Source organism: Hemibagrus wyckioides, linkage group LG19 (assembly GCF_019097595.1).
Source record: "Hemibagrus wyckioides isolate EC202008001 linkage group LG19, SWU_Hwy_1.0, whole genome shotgun sequence".
Taxonomy (NCBI): domain Eukaryota; kingdom Metazoa; phylum Chordata; class Actinopteri; order Siluriformes; family Bagridae; genus Hemibagrus; species Hemibagrus wyckioides.
In genome coordinates, this window is record NC_080728.1 from 8,337,501 (window position 1) to 8,351,097 (window position 13,597).

At 37.5% G+C, this 13,597-nt stretch overlaps 1 protein-coding gene across 5 annotated transcripts in view; it reads left to right on the forward strand.

Annotated features, from left to right (window-relative positions):
• cpm (carboxypeptidase M) overlaps positions 1–13,597 on the forward strand; it is a 52,374-nt gene that overhangs the window by 19,144 nt on the left and 19,633 nt on the right. For 2 of the 5 annotated variants that reach the window (XM_058417389.1, XM_058417386.1), the window contains exon 4: positions 9,011–9,108. The exons of 1 other annotated variant lie outside the window; for it this stretch is intronic. In XM_058417389.1, the coding sequence (XP_058273372.1) occupies positions 9,011–9,108 (98 nt within the window). Of the gene's footprint in view, positions 1–8,838; positions 8,862–9,010; positions 9,109–13,597 lie in introns of those variants that run through there. 2 more of the 5 variants (XM_058417388.1, XM_058417390.1) reach the window with 2 other exon arrangements.

A 13,597-nucleotide genomic window follows, 5' to 3' on the forward strand; every position in this document is an offset into this window, starting at 1 on the left:
AATGTTGGTCTGTTTACAGATTCAAGGCCAGACATGGACAGGATTTGCTATTAGCGTAATGGCAAGAATTTTGTTTGAGAAGAATTTTCACATCGGTGTGAGAAAATCTCCACACACGTAGCTCCCTCTGTCTCTCCTTTCATGCTGTCTGTCTCTGTCTCATCTCTTTCTGTCTCCCGCTCATAACTCTTTCTTGCATAATTATTTCCCCCTATTTCCTTTTTTGTCTAATTTTTTTTTTGTATTTTTCTTTTTCATTATATTGCATTTCAAACCTTTCCTAAATCCCATTTCTCTCCCTCATTTATATTCTCTCTCTCTCTCTCTCTCTCTCTCTCTCTCTCTCTCTCTCTCTTCAATGAATATATCACAACATACCATACTGCATACCGGAACTCAATGCGGGATTTGGGTGAAATCCCGTAAGCTATGCTTTTTCCTTCCTGTGGTTTTTCAGCTGCAGCTGCAGATGTCTCTGAACTCCCAAAACGATTCCTATAATCACATTTTTATAATTGATCCAGTGGATTCCTTCTGTCTTTTTTTTTTATCTGATACATCTTTGCTCACTAGCTGAGTGCTCAGGACATACTGTTGATTTCAAAATTCTGTGGATTCTGTGTATTCATTCATTCATTCATTCATTCATTCATTCATTCATTTGTTCTAAGTGCCTTATATCCTGGTCAGGGTTTTGGTGGATAAGGAGTCTGTCCTGGTTGGGAGAGCGGAACACACACTGGTCAGGACAGTCGTCTATTGCAGCACTTCACGCACACACACGTTTGCACATTCACACCTCAGGGAAATTTACCATAGTGTAATCAGAGAACCCACATGAGAAGAACATATAAACCTCTATTAACATGAGCTCAGGATTGAACCTAGTTCCCTGGAGCTGTTAGTCAGTAAGCTTGTTTTGACACTAAAAAAGTTTGCTGTTGTCTGAATCTGAGTGTGATTGTTTCTGGTGCCTGACAGCAATGGTCTCGATCACTTGATTCTCTCGAATTCTCTCATGCATTTGAAGTCATTGTATTTCGTCACAAACATGCATGGAGAAAACAACACAACTTTATTTTACTTTACTGTATGAGTTGTATTCACATTGACAGCACAGTTCCAGTGCAACTGATCTCACTCCATCTCCTAGAGGTAGTCTTGTGTTCAGTACTGCACTGCACTTCCTGGTCCACATGACAGCTATTCTCATGTGAACTATGTGCTCTGATTCATACTACAATGCCAGTGTGAAAGCTTCCTGAGTCACTGTGTCACCATGCCTCCTGATTTTGTTTATATCAGTGAAATATTTATAGCCCACAGTGCTTGTTGTTGGCTGTTTGGATCATCAGTTGACTGACCAAAAATATTTCTCCATGAGCTGCCTATTTTGCTTCACACAGCAGGCCTTAATGTAACTGGGATTTTTATTTTTGCTTTGCACTTTGTGTGAAAATACCACAGATGCAAATATTAACAAAGGTAAGCAAATCATATACTGCTAGGAGACATAACTGGATCTGTTTCTTCTGTTTTATTCAGCAGTAGCACCACAGAGAATTCTCTTATGCTTCAGCCTGTATTAAAAGTCTAAAATTAAAGAGTCTTATTTTCCTTTGAACACAGTGAACAAAGTGATCATAGCTTATTTTACATACCTGTGCAGCTGGTTTCTGCATATGGTTCAGTGCCTATATTTTGATGATAAACAGCATAGGATTACACTATATATACTGTATACACTATACATACCCTGCCAAGCAAACGGTATTGAACAGCATTTTTATTTAAATGACTTCATTTTAAAATGTCTAAAATGTGAAAATCTAGTCAATAATAAGGTAAAAAATTTTTAAAAATTAAAAGAAAGGGGAAAAAATGAAAAGGAAAGAAAATGCTGCATTTATTTAGTGTCATTCAATGTTATTTATGGATAAATGTAATAATTTAATTTTGTTTGGATTTATTCTTTATAATTTATTGGATATCGTCATATTTAGTCCCATAAAGTGTAAATACTGTATATATTACATTGTATATTAGTGTATATATTATTAGATGTGTTTTAACTCAAGAAGAAACAAAATAGTTAAAATAGGTGCTTGTGGTTTGATTTTTTTTTTTTAGTACTGTTTAAGGATATTGACAAATGTTAGAGATAATTTGCCCCAAATCCTAACACTATGATATGATTCATTCATTTTCTGGGCATGTGTCTTAGTGAAGGACATGGTGAGGGAAAAGATTCTTATGGGGGAAAGAAGTGATTCTTATAGAACCTAGCTGCAAGTGTAGAGCCCTTCACAGCAGACTGACACACACTCTTGCAACTAGAGACTGGGAGTATTTGAACATTCTCTAAAGAATAAGGACACTAGTCAGGACCATGAGAAGGGTTAATAGCATGAGAAGTGTTAATAGGTGGGTCATAGAGAATGAGCCCTGACCCCCAAGCTGCAGTTGCAGTTATAATCACTTAAATAAATTGTAAATAAGTGATATTTTCTTCAACATTTAATATTTTCAACATTCAATAGCGAAAAGCCCCAAATTTAGATTTCTAGAAATACTTGGGTATATTTATTGGTCTATGTAGTTATTTTGTCATGATTAGATTTACTAGAAGTTTATGCAGTGCTCTGATCTAAATATGGACAGTAAGCTTTTTTGTTTTTACATTAACATTACTATCTTTGCAGGATGTAAAAAAACAACAACAACAACCCTTCTCTCTCTCTCTCTCTCTCTCTCTCAGTTATTGAATAAGGTACTCTAGATACTTTGGACAGACACTGAACAGTAAATTGAAATCGAAACCACTATAAACTTGCATTTTGTCCTATTAGCCTCACTCCAGGGCTCAAATGTCAAGCTCCGCTTATGGTCAGAACCTACTTACTGGCCGAGCGAGCAAGCTGGGGTCAGAAATAACCTCTGTGGCCTAAACAGAATTTTCCGGCTTACTGGAAAGCCTGTGGGTTTTACATTTAGTCATCTAGTTGGAGGTTCATCCAAAACCACTTACTCTAACCAAATACATCCGCAGTCTCTCTGGAGCAGAGGGACTTCAGTGTTTTGCTAAGGCTGTATCAATCAGCTGGGGTCAAACCCTGTGACTTACAGGATCAAAATTCATGGTTCAAGACAAGTCATCAGACTTGCACAATTTCCACCAAGACATCCTTTCAGTTATGGTAAACACTGGAGAGTAATCTTATTTAGAGTTATGGGAAACTTGTGTGTCTCTGTGCCCTTGCCTCTGTGTGTCTTGATGCTCGTATCTCTGTGGTTTACTTTGGTCAGGAAAGGCTAGTGGGTTTATTGGATTTTCAACTGAAGGAATATAACATTAAGTGTGGATACAGTACATCTGAAGTAATGTTGCAGTTCAAAAAAATGAGAAAAGCTTTACTCATAAGTCTTATTCTGCATTCACACATATAGTGATTTTATCAACACAAGTCGTCAGGCGCTGTACTATAAAGTCACAAGTAGGTATTCCTACTACTAGTTGCCATGGTGATAAAAATGTTTATCATCCAGTGGCTCAACAAGTGTTCTAAATAAGATTTCTTGCTGTAAAAGTAGTTAAGGCTCTGGGTGGTTGATCGAAAGGATTCAAGCCCTAGCTCCACCAAACTGCCCCTGCTGGAAAATTGATCAAAAGCCCTTAACCCTCTCTGCTCCAGGGGCAACTGCACTTGCACTTCCTATATGCGAAGAAAAGTACTCCACTGTGCTGTATTGTAGGTGTGGTGATTATAATAAAGGCTTCTTCTTCTAAAATTCAGCAGTGTATATCTGCAGCATATCATATAAGATGAAGCAGTGAAGCACTTTGCCAAGGATCACGTGCGCTCTACTGTCTTAATGCACATTCATTTCTCAGCTTTGTCATGTCACTGGACACACGCTCATCTGGTCACCAATGGGTGCTAGTGCTCATGTCACCAAAACTCTTGAACTCTCATTGAAAATGAATAATCTGTGGTCTCTTTGTATGTGTGAATGTAGCATTTAGGCTGTATTTGATCATTTTAAAGCGTTGTTTAGAAATAACCTGAATAAGCTAGGAGAAAATAAGTATAGCTTTGTGTTCGTTTCCTCAATGCATTTGTCTTAGACTACAGATAAATATCTCGGCATAAGACTGCTGACAAAGAGATGTAATTACCGTACCTCTGCCCTCCTCATGCTTTTCACCAAAAAGTGTTGAAATACCGGTGGGCGCAGTTAGAATAGGTACACTCATCTTGCATGTACTGTAAAACTTCATTATATTTAGTCACTATTGAGAAACAAGAGCTGATTGCTGTTTTGACACATGCCTCTACCTGTCATATCCTGTGTGTCATTAGAAAAACAATCATTTTTTTATTACTGGTGGATTACACTGAAGTCACAAAACATTACAAAAACTGTAGCATTTGAAGTAGAAACACTGAATCTGTAGGAACACTACACCAAAATAGCATCATTTTGTAAACTAAACAAAGGCATAACATAAAATATGACATATTATTAACACATCTATACTTAATGAGCTATTTACTTACATCTTAATTAATGTCCACTTAATTAACACACAAAACAACCAGCTGACAAATGTTCTGATTTTAGTTGTTTACAATGAATTCAGAAATCCTCATCTAGAACTTCACATGACTTCTCTGTTTTTCAGTTTCTGCATGACTTATGATTAGGAAATGGAAGTGTAATTGTCCATTGTTTTTAGCGCGGTCATTGTGAGATAGCAATCTTGTTTAATTGTTTTGTTTTCCATGAAATATCTGTGAGGATGTGTTAGACAGGGTGTACACAGCCTAATGAAGTTAAACTTGTGTGTGGAGATTCAGAACAAAACCTCTGTCTAAATCAGGGTTTCTTTCCGAACTATATTCTGTCTAACTGTGAAAATATTAATGCAGGTGTCTGTACAGAACCAAAATTCAGAGGCGAGTATGTAAATACGCTTATAAATATGAGCTCTATTTATACAAGAAGCTTCTGAGTGCTTAGGTTGGTTCATGTAATGGACAGATTGGTCAACCAGGTTCACAGAGATGGCAGATTCACCAAGTTCTTGTAGGAATTGGAACTAAAGAGAATGTCAGCCTTAGTCTTGGAGGAAGACAGCAACACTTTTTTGCTGGATGGTCAATCAGCTTTCTTTTCTCTGTCATTTTTTCCATTGCTTAAGACATGTAACACATGGCTTAAGTATGCGAACCGTTTTATTCAGGTAAATGCAAGAATTGTAGTTATTGTAGACAGTGGAGGTCAAAATGACGTACAATTCATAATTATTAACAAATAAGCAGATATGGCCAAAGTGTGGCAAATAGTAACTGAGAACTGAGAAGAAAAACTAAGGCTCAGAACTGACACAACCCAACACAAAAGGTATAAATGCACAAACTAATTAAGGGGAAACAAAGAAAACTACCGTGTCATTTTATTATAATAATGTTTTTGTACAGTTCTAGTTCTAGTTTAGATGTTACAAATATTAAGCTCAAGTTTTGTTTTCTTGACCAATTTTGTATAAACCCCTGAAAGTACAAAACTAGCATTTGTCCCCAATAAAGGAATGATCAACTTTACTAAGCAAATATGCATAAAGCTTTACATTTTTTTTTATGTATGCCAAGTGTTAAAATAACAGTGTGTCCTCCAGGTCATGGTGTTGCACTGATGTTTTCACCATGTTTGGCACAGGTAGAGCCCCATGATGTCATTCTGCTGCCTCTTTTTTGAGCATTCAGAGGATGTACAAAGCCTTGCTTCAGAGATGCATCTCCTCGTTTCTGTGTCCCTCTGAAAGAGAGCTTTGATCTGATCTGTATTATCACGCTTGGACCGGAATGATAAATGCACTCTTCTCATTTGTGATTTGAAAGTGAAATCAGTTCCACTATTCAGGCTGAAGTGATGTGATGTGATGTGTAGGCAAACCACACAGGAGCACAGAGCATCTGATTTAATAAAAATAAATAAATAAATAATATAATAAATAAATAAATAAATAAATAAAAGGATGAAAAGCCAGCCTCCCTTTGCATAGACTATGGGAAAAATTATTCATGATGATGTAACCTCTATACCGAACCTCAAAACTTTCCTTGGTTTTTGTGTGCTGTGTAAAACTGCTCAGTTCCCTGTAATATCCAACAGCTGCAGTTCATTATTGCATTTAAATCTATGGTATAAACCTTGTAATATAGAGTCCAGTATTTTTTTCAAATTCCAGTATTATAGGTTTTTGTGGACATTAAATGCATTGCTGTTTCTATTCCTAGATTAAAAGGTGATAGACACATTGGTATATTTGTGGTGCCAGTACATGGCATTTTGAGACCCACTGGATCAGGTTGCTTTTCTAGCTCAACACAAAACCAGTATTGAGGGAACAGGGGACTGTGCCAGGCACCCCCACCTCCTTGTCCCTTTTTCCCCTCTTGCTCTCTTTTTAGCTCTTACTTTTCGGTCCTTCTTTTTCATGTTTATTACTTTGGATGCTAATACTGCCTCACTCAGTCCTTCAGCCTTTGGGTGGTCCTCTCTGTGTGAAAAACGAAAGACTCCTTTAAACAAACACAGGGAGACGTTTGTCTCGTGAGTTCGCAGTTTAGCTGATTATAGCTGATTAAACCTCGGATGACCTTCTAATTCCAGCCAGTAAGGCTTTTCAACTAGCAGCTAATTCGATACTTGATTTCAGTGTTTTGGATTTTCAGTAGACGCTTCATTCACCAAATGTTCTGGGCCTGTCTCTGGCTCTGACTGTGTAGGACGTTTGTCTTGACCTGGCCATGTTTTCCTTTAAAGCTTGAACAGATTGCCCAGCTTCCAAGATTAACCACCATTGTAACCTCAGTTCATTTGGCAGGGAAGGTGAGCTTCAAGGATACCTGGGACATCTGCACTTAATCCAGAAGCCAACTGGACCGGTCCTGCTTTGTTCAGTGACCTGACAGGCCCTTAACCTGCAGCATCACAGCCAGGCTACTAATGTACCAAGCCAGCCAAGCCTTGACCATATTAAAAGATGACACAAACTTAAAATGCAGAATATGGTGTAAATATGGAGCAGATGTTAAGAACTAGAGCTACTAGCTTGTAGTGCATGAAGTGGTAGCTCAGTGTTTAAGCTGTTGGGCCTGGTCAGAAGGTTATGAGTTTAAATCTCATGACCACTAAGCTGCCCTTGAGCAAGTCCTTAACCCTCAGTTGTATAAATGAGATAAATGCAAGTCCCTTTGGATAAGGGCAAAGTGTCAGCATTGTAGTGCTTTCATAATTTCCAAATCTAATAAAAAAATTATATAAGCTCTACATCTGAAATGTGGTACACTCACCAGTCAGCTACTATGACAGTTAGTGAATAAGTTACATTATTTTGGGATATGCCCATAATCACAGACTGAGAAATCATCACAGTCAGTCCTGGCATTGTCATCTAAGGTACAAAGAAATGTTACATTCCATCAGACAAAAATGTGTCTGTCACGTTTCCTGAAAAGCTTTTAAAGTAAAAGGAGCTGGACAATGAGGTGAGTAAAATGTGGCAGACCAAAGTAACAACAATCCCCATAATTGTAGAAATGTACTGTGGTTCACTGGTGCTGCATGTACTGGAGTTTGGTTTTGTTCCCATTCTATTTAGGTTCTCACATGTTCTTATTTGAGTACTTGAGTTTCCTACTATTTCAGAAAAACATTTTACTAGATGGATTCAACTCTAAACTTCCAACAGTTTAGATGAACGTGTGAATGTAATGGTGAAGATGGTCTTTCTTTTCATAACCTTATAGGCAGGCTTCCTGACCAGGCTAAAGCAGTTACATTGAATGAAATGAAATGAATGAATGAATGAATGAACGGATGGACGGATGAAAGGATGGATGAAATGTTGCCAGTGTCCATGAATATTTTACTAAGAAAATTGCAAAAGTAAAACAAGCAAATTAATTGTAGCACATTAAATGTAAAAAAAAAAAAGCCAAATTGTTTACAAGCTAATGAGAAGGATTTTTATTAGAGGAAATGTAAAGTAGCTTGAGGGTCTGGGGTTCACTCTTGAGTGCTGGGTATTGTCTAGTTTTACATGTTCTTTCTCTGTCCACATGGGTTGTCTTGGCATATTCTTAATTCCTCCCACGTCCTAAATACATGCCTTATAGGTAGATTGGCTAATTTCCCATAGGAGTGGCATGAGTGCGAATGATGGATTTGTTTGCCATCCAAGGTGTACTCAGGATTTGTGAGGAGTGATTTTAGGATTCACTGATTTAACACTAAATGATCAGTTGTAAACAGTTTTTGTCGCTTTCTTTTAAACTCTTACCGTAATAGAGAATTGTGATTCCATATGAAAAAAAAAAACATGATGTTTTCCACATAGCAGAAAAGTTTCCATTCTCTACTTAGCATAGTTCTTTAAGCAGTGTATATAGTATAGCGCACTAGGGTTCTGTCAATATTGCACACATGTCCAGTTAAACTTAATCATAAAATATCCAGTGTATATATCAACTCTGTCTTAATGATTATTTCTGTTAGGGAGTGCGCCTTGCTTTAAAAAATCACATGTTGTTAAACTCATTATTTGTGCTTTGGAACATCTGGTAAAGATTTTATATCAGGGTTGGAGGGCTGGAACACAGAGAGTTAATGAATAGGCTTCCTGTCCTCAGTTCGTCTTGTGGATTTCATACATGCTTCAACTTGCTGTGTGAACATGAGAGTGTTGAGCGACATGACGTACAGAAAGGAGAACTGAAGGAAGAGCCCTAAAGACTAGTGAGAGACAGAGAGAATGAATGAATGTATGAATCGATGTGACACTGGGTTGCCAGGTGCTTGTCCAAACCACACTGAAAAAATTATTTACTCATCTTACTGAAGACATTGATAACAATGAGACACTAATGACGTCTTCTGCCATTCAGTCCATCAGCTGTGTGGACCTTACGACTAGATGACAGGCATTTGTTTTGTTTTGCAGGAAGAGAGCTTTGGGTGCTAATACTGGGTCAACGTCCTAAAGAGCATCGTGTCGGCATTCCTGAATTCAAATACGTTGGCAACATGCATGGTAATGAGGTGAGACACACACTCACACAGATACGCTCTAGTCAAACCTTTAGGTCTATATTCATTACTCTTGGAAACCATTGTGGCCAATTTTATGCAGTAGCAAATAAAAGTGCTTTCTTTATATAACAGGGCCGACAAAACATTCAGAGAAATGCTCTCGACCCAAAGCAAATGGAACCAGTCTTCCATGTCCATCTTTTTTTTAAAGGGATGCTACATTTGCCCTGGGTGAGGGTGTTTAAATGGATATGATTGTGTATTTTGTTTGGGATTAAATGCATGGAGAAGGTATGTGAGTTGATTAGCGGTATTGTCAGCAGAGACATTCAGAAACACACAGAGAGGATCAGTGGAGTATAACACTTAGCAAAGGGGAAGGGTGTGTGTGTGAGTCAGAGTGTAATTTGTTTACTGTCTTTAATATTTTTGTATGTGTGTTTAATATGTCTCTATTCACATCACTATTTTCTGTGTTTCATTGTTTTTTGTTTTTTTTTGTCAAATCTGCCAACTGTACAGTATGTGGCCAATTTAGAGTAAGTGCACACTTTTAAGGAATAGACCTGCAATATATTTTAAGGACAGAGAAGCAACTTAACTGGAATAAACGCAACATTCCTGAAATGAAACATTTCAGAGAGGGTGGATCTCATACACCACCTCTCATCGACTTATACAGTCAATCACTGTTAGTCAAAAGACATTTGGTGTGAGTCATACGTGTTGAAATGCTGAGGTATCTCCCACCTCTTCAGTAGATTCAGGTGAGTGGAGAAAAGGGAAAACTTTCCTTTACTACTTCTGTTGAAAAACAGTATGTTTAGATATGTTTCAAGTGATCATCTTTCACCAGATTTTTTTATACATACATATCATTATCTATTAAAGAAACCAGAAGTCTCTTAAACTGACCTGAGGGAAAAATGAGCAGTTAAATAGATTTGCTGATCTTCTCTGATGTAGTTCCATCAGAGTAGATGCTTCGGCTTGAATTTACTGTAAAAAGTAGAGAGAGAGTGAGAGAGAGAGAGAGTAGTTTGTCACATACTGTTATGTGGCAGGGAGAAACACAGAGGTTTTTCCGTGCAGGTGGAACAAATTTTATTAAAGCTGGTAGTAAACAACCCAATACACAAGGCAAAGTCAAAATCCAATAAACAGGCAGAGGTCAAGCATTCAGCAAATGGCTATTAACAGGCCGGGGCGAGAACAGAGGAATCGGGAAACAGAAACTGAGGTTAAACACGAGAGCAAAACACTAAACAAGCTATGGCGATGGCTAAATGGGAAACAGGAAACAGGAAAGAAGGCTTGTTAGAGTGCAATCACACGGATATGACACTCACCCCAAACACACGGCACACGAGAGTTTAAATACTTCAAATCAAAGTGGAAAACGGAACACGTGAAAATAATTAGCACAAAATCAGGGAACAACTAATAACAAGACGGGCGTGGAAACAAGACAAAGACGTGTTTTAGTAAACAACAATAGGAAAAAAAAGAGGAACATGAACAGATCTCATGCAAGGATGAACTTACAGCTCTGGTTGAATCGTGACACTGTGAGGGAATGTACAGTGAGGGAAAATAAGTATGCAGACACTTTCTTCATGCTTTGTGCACAGGAGCTATGTGTTTATGATGGAATGACTTTTGACCACATATATATATATATATATATATATATATATATATATAGTATTTGTTTATAAGCATGAAATGTATATGAAAATGAAATGCATAGGGAAAAAGACAGTGATAAGGATTCTGACATTGTATTAAAAATATTGCATACATGTAAAGGGTGTGTAAAAATGAACCAATTTCTGGATATAAATACTGCACAAAATTGTTCAATTTACAGGTTGTACCTAGTGTCATTATAAAAGTTTCAGTGACACAAAGCAATCATGGTGAAGGTGAAGGAGCTTCCTAAAGGTGTCAGGGAAAACATAATTAAACAGCACTAGACTGGAGTGTAAGATACAGAGCCACAACAATGACTTTGAAATTGTCAATACAATAGTTTTCATAATATGCAGGTGGAAAGTTCAAGTAATCACAACTAGCCCCGGAGTAGTGCGTCATCCAAGATTTCAAAACGCACCCTCATCCAGACTAATGATAAGGAAGGTTGAAAAGAGTTGCAGGACGACCTGAAAGCAACAAAAACAACAGTAACAAAGAGAACAATAAGCAATGAACTACATCACAATGTCTGTTCATGAATTACATCTAAAACTCCTCTGTTAAAAGTAAAGCACAAAGATCAGATAAAAAACTGGAATAATATAATCTGGTGAGATAAAACAAAACTAGAATTTTTGTCAGTAATTCAGGATCATGTTTGGAGAAAGCAGTGTTGTTCCAAGAAGATCCAAAGAACTCTATAACCAGCAGTAGCTCAAAGACGTAAATGCTAATAAACAGCTTTGAAAAAAGCTACTACTGTTGTTCATGTATGGCATTCAAATACTTTGTTTTTATCAGTTTTATTTTTTTGTTTTTGTATTTGTTCCTTCAGCGGAATGGAAATGGACTTATCAGACATTGTCAATCAGTGTAAACTAATTATTGTATCGCTGTGAGTCTGTTATAACTTTAGTTCGGACACTGTTGGCCTTCAGCGTGAGATGAAGGCCAACAGTACAGTACACAGTCCTCAGTACACAGAATTTTAGTGGATGTACAAGCAGTTGGGGTGTGTCAGAGAGCAGAAATTGGTTTGATATCACAGTTTACTTTGAAGATATAAATCTAAACTTGTTTTTGTTTTTGTGTGTTTTTTTTGGAAATTTCCTGTGCCCCAACTAGACCCCTAGTAGTCTAGATAAACACAGAAATAGTTATGAAGATCTACACCCTAAAACACCTGTGGTAAAAAGAGCTTAACATATGGTTATGAATACATACTTTTTGTTCAAATGTATAAATACAAACATTATTAGTGTATGTCCTTTGAATGCAGTAGAAGTATATTCAATACAAAATACTTCTTTCCCTTTAATATAATCTATTATTTTCTTGTAGCTACCACATTTCTCTAAGGAAGAGCTTTAATACAGAGGAGCTACAGTTTTTGTAGATTACAGTGGCAATGAGGTGTAACTGCTTTAAAATGGTGGTGACAGACAGTATCTTGGCACCTAGAACCATAGAGTAAATAAATCTCTGAGTTTGGTGTGGCATAGGGCAGCTGGTGTAGGCGTCTGTGCTTATCTCGACAGTGTAACAGAAAAGGTTTATATAGCTCACACTGATTCTCAATGATAAGGTCACAGAACAGAAATAGACATCTCAAACCAGATTTTTACATCCTAGCAGGAACATGAACTTCACTGCTAAGATTTAAATGCCTCAAATGACAGTAATCTGATTTCATCCTGCCAACTTTCAACACTCGAAAAGGCCACACACTCTTGAATTTCCTGCTATTATGGGCTATTTATATTGACTTGCATACAGTATATAGCTAATGCCATACTTGCTGTACTGTACTGAAATCTTAGCCCTTATGTGTGTGTATATATGTAGCCTGTAGTGCTAATAAACCATGAACCATATAACTAAGGTGGAAATTGGAAGCAGAAAACAGGTCACAGTGAAAATGGGCCAGTGTAAGGATGGTGTGATAGCTTAGAGGTTTTTCCAGTAGCTATATCTCCAGTGGCTCTGCAGTAAATGCAAATTTCTAAATTCCACTCAGAACCGCTAACCCTAGATTTAATCCTGACATTCAGTAACCAAAGCCTCAGTGCATCTAATTATAATCGCAGTACATTTATCTCTAACACTAATCACAGTAACCTTATAATTGATATCCCTAACCCTACCCACAGTACACATTACAGACCCAACTAATAGCTGCAGATTTAGCAACAATCTTGGATGCAGCTAAGCTTCATAGTGTTGGTATTATCAACACTATGAACCTGTATACACATTGACACAACCGTTACATCCACATTTATATACAGTATGTGCTCTTGACTAAATGTCTCTTTAAATAAAAGATATACAAACCATAATCCATCCATCCATCCATCCATCCATCCATTTTCTATACCCAGTTTATTCCCAATTAGGGTCACAGGGATCTGCTGTAGCCTATCCCAGCACACATTGGGTGAAAGGCAGGAAACAGGAAAGACATGCAATGACAGAGTGAGACATTTATAAAAGTCTTGTTCAGGTCAGAATTGTTTACTTTTCTAATCTGGTCTAGTCAAGCACATAGAATGAAACCATTATGTAGCTGAGGAAAGTAATCATTCCTGGTAGTCAGGTGAACTCTGCCTGTCACTGGGAGGTTAGACTTCAGTGAAGGAGTGTATAATGTGTCCTTGAAACAGTATAAACAGTCTCTGTTACTGAAACAAAGCACCTGCAGGCAGGAGACAGCCATCAGGGATGTTTATGTCTTTTTATGTCTTCCGATAAGGGCTGGGGCCAGGAGAGGACCTGACTAATGTGTTAGTGAGTTTAGAGAAGA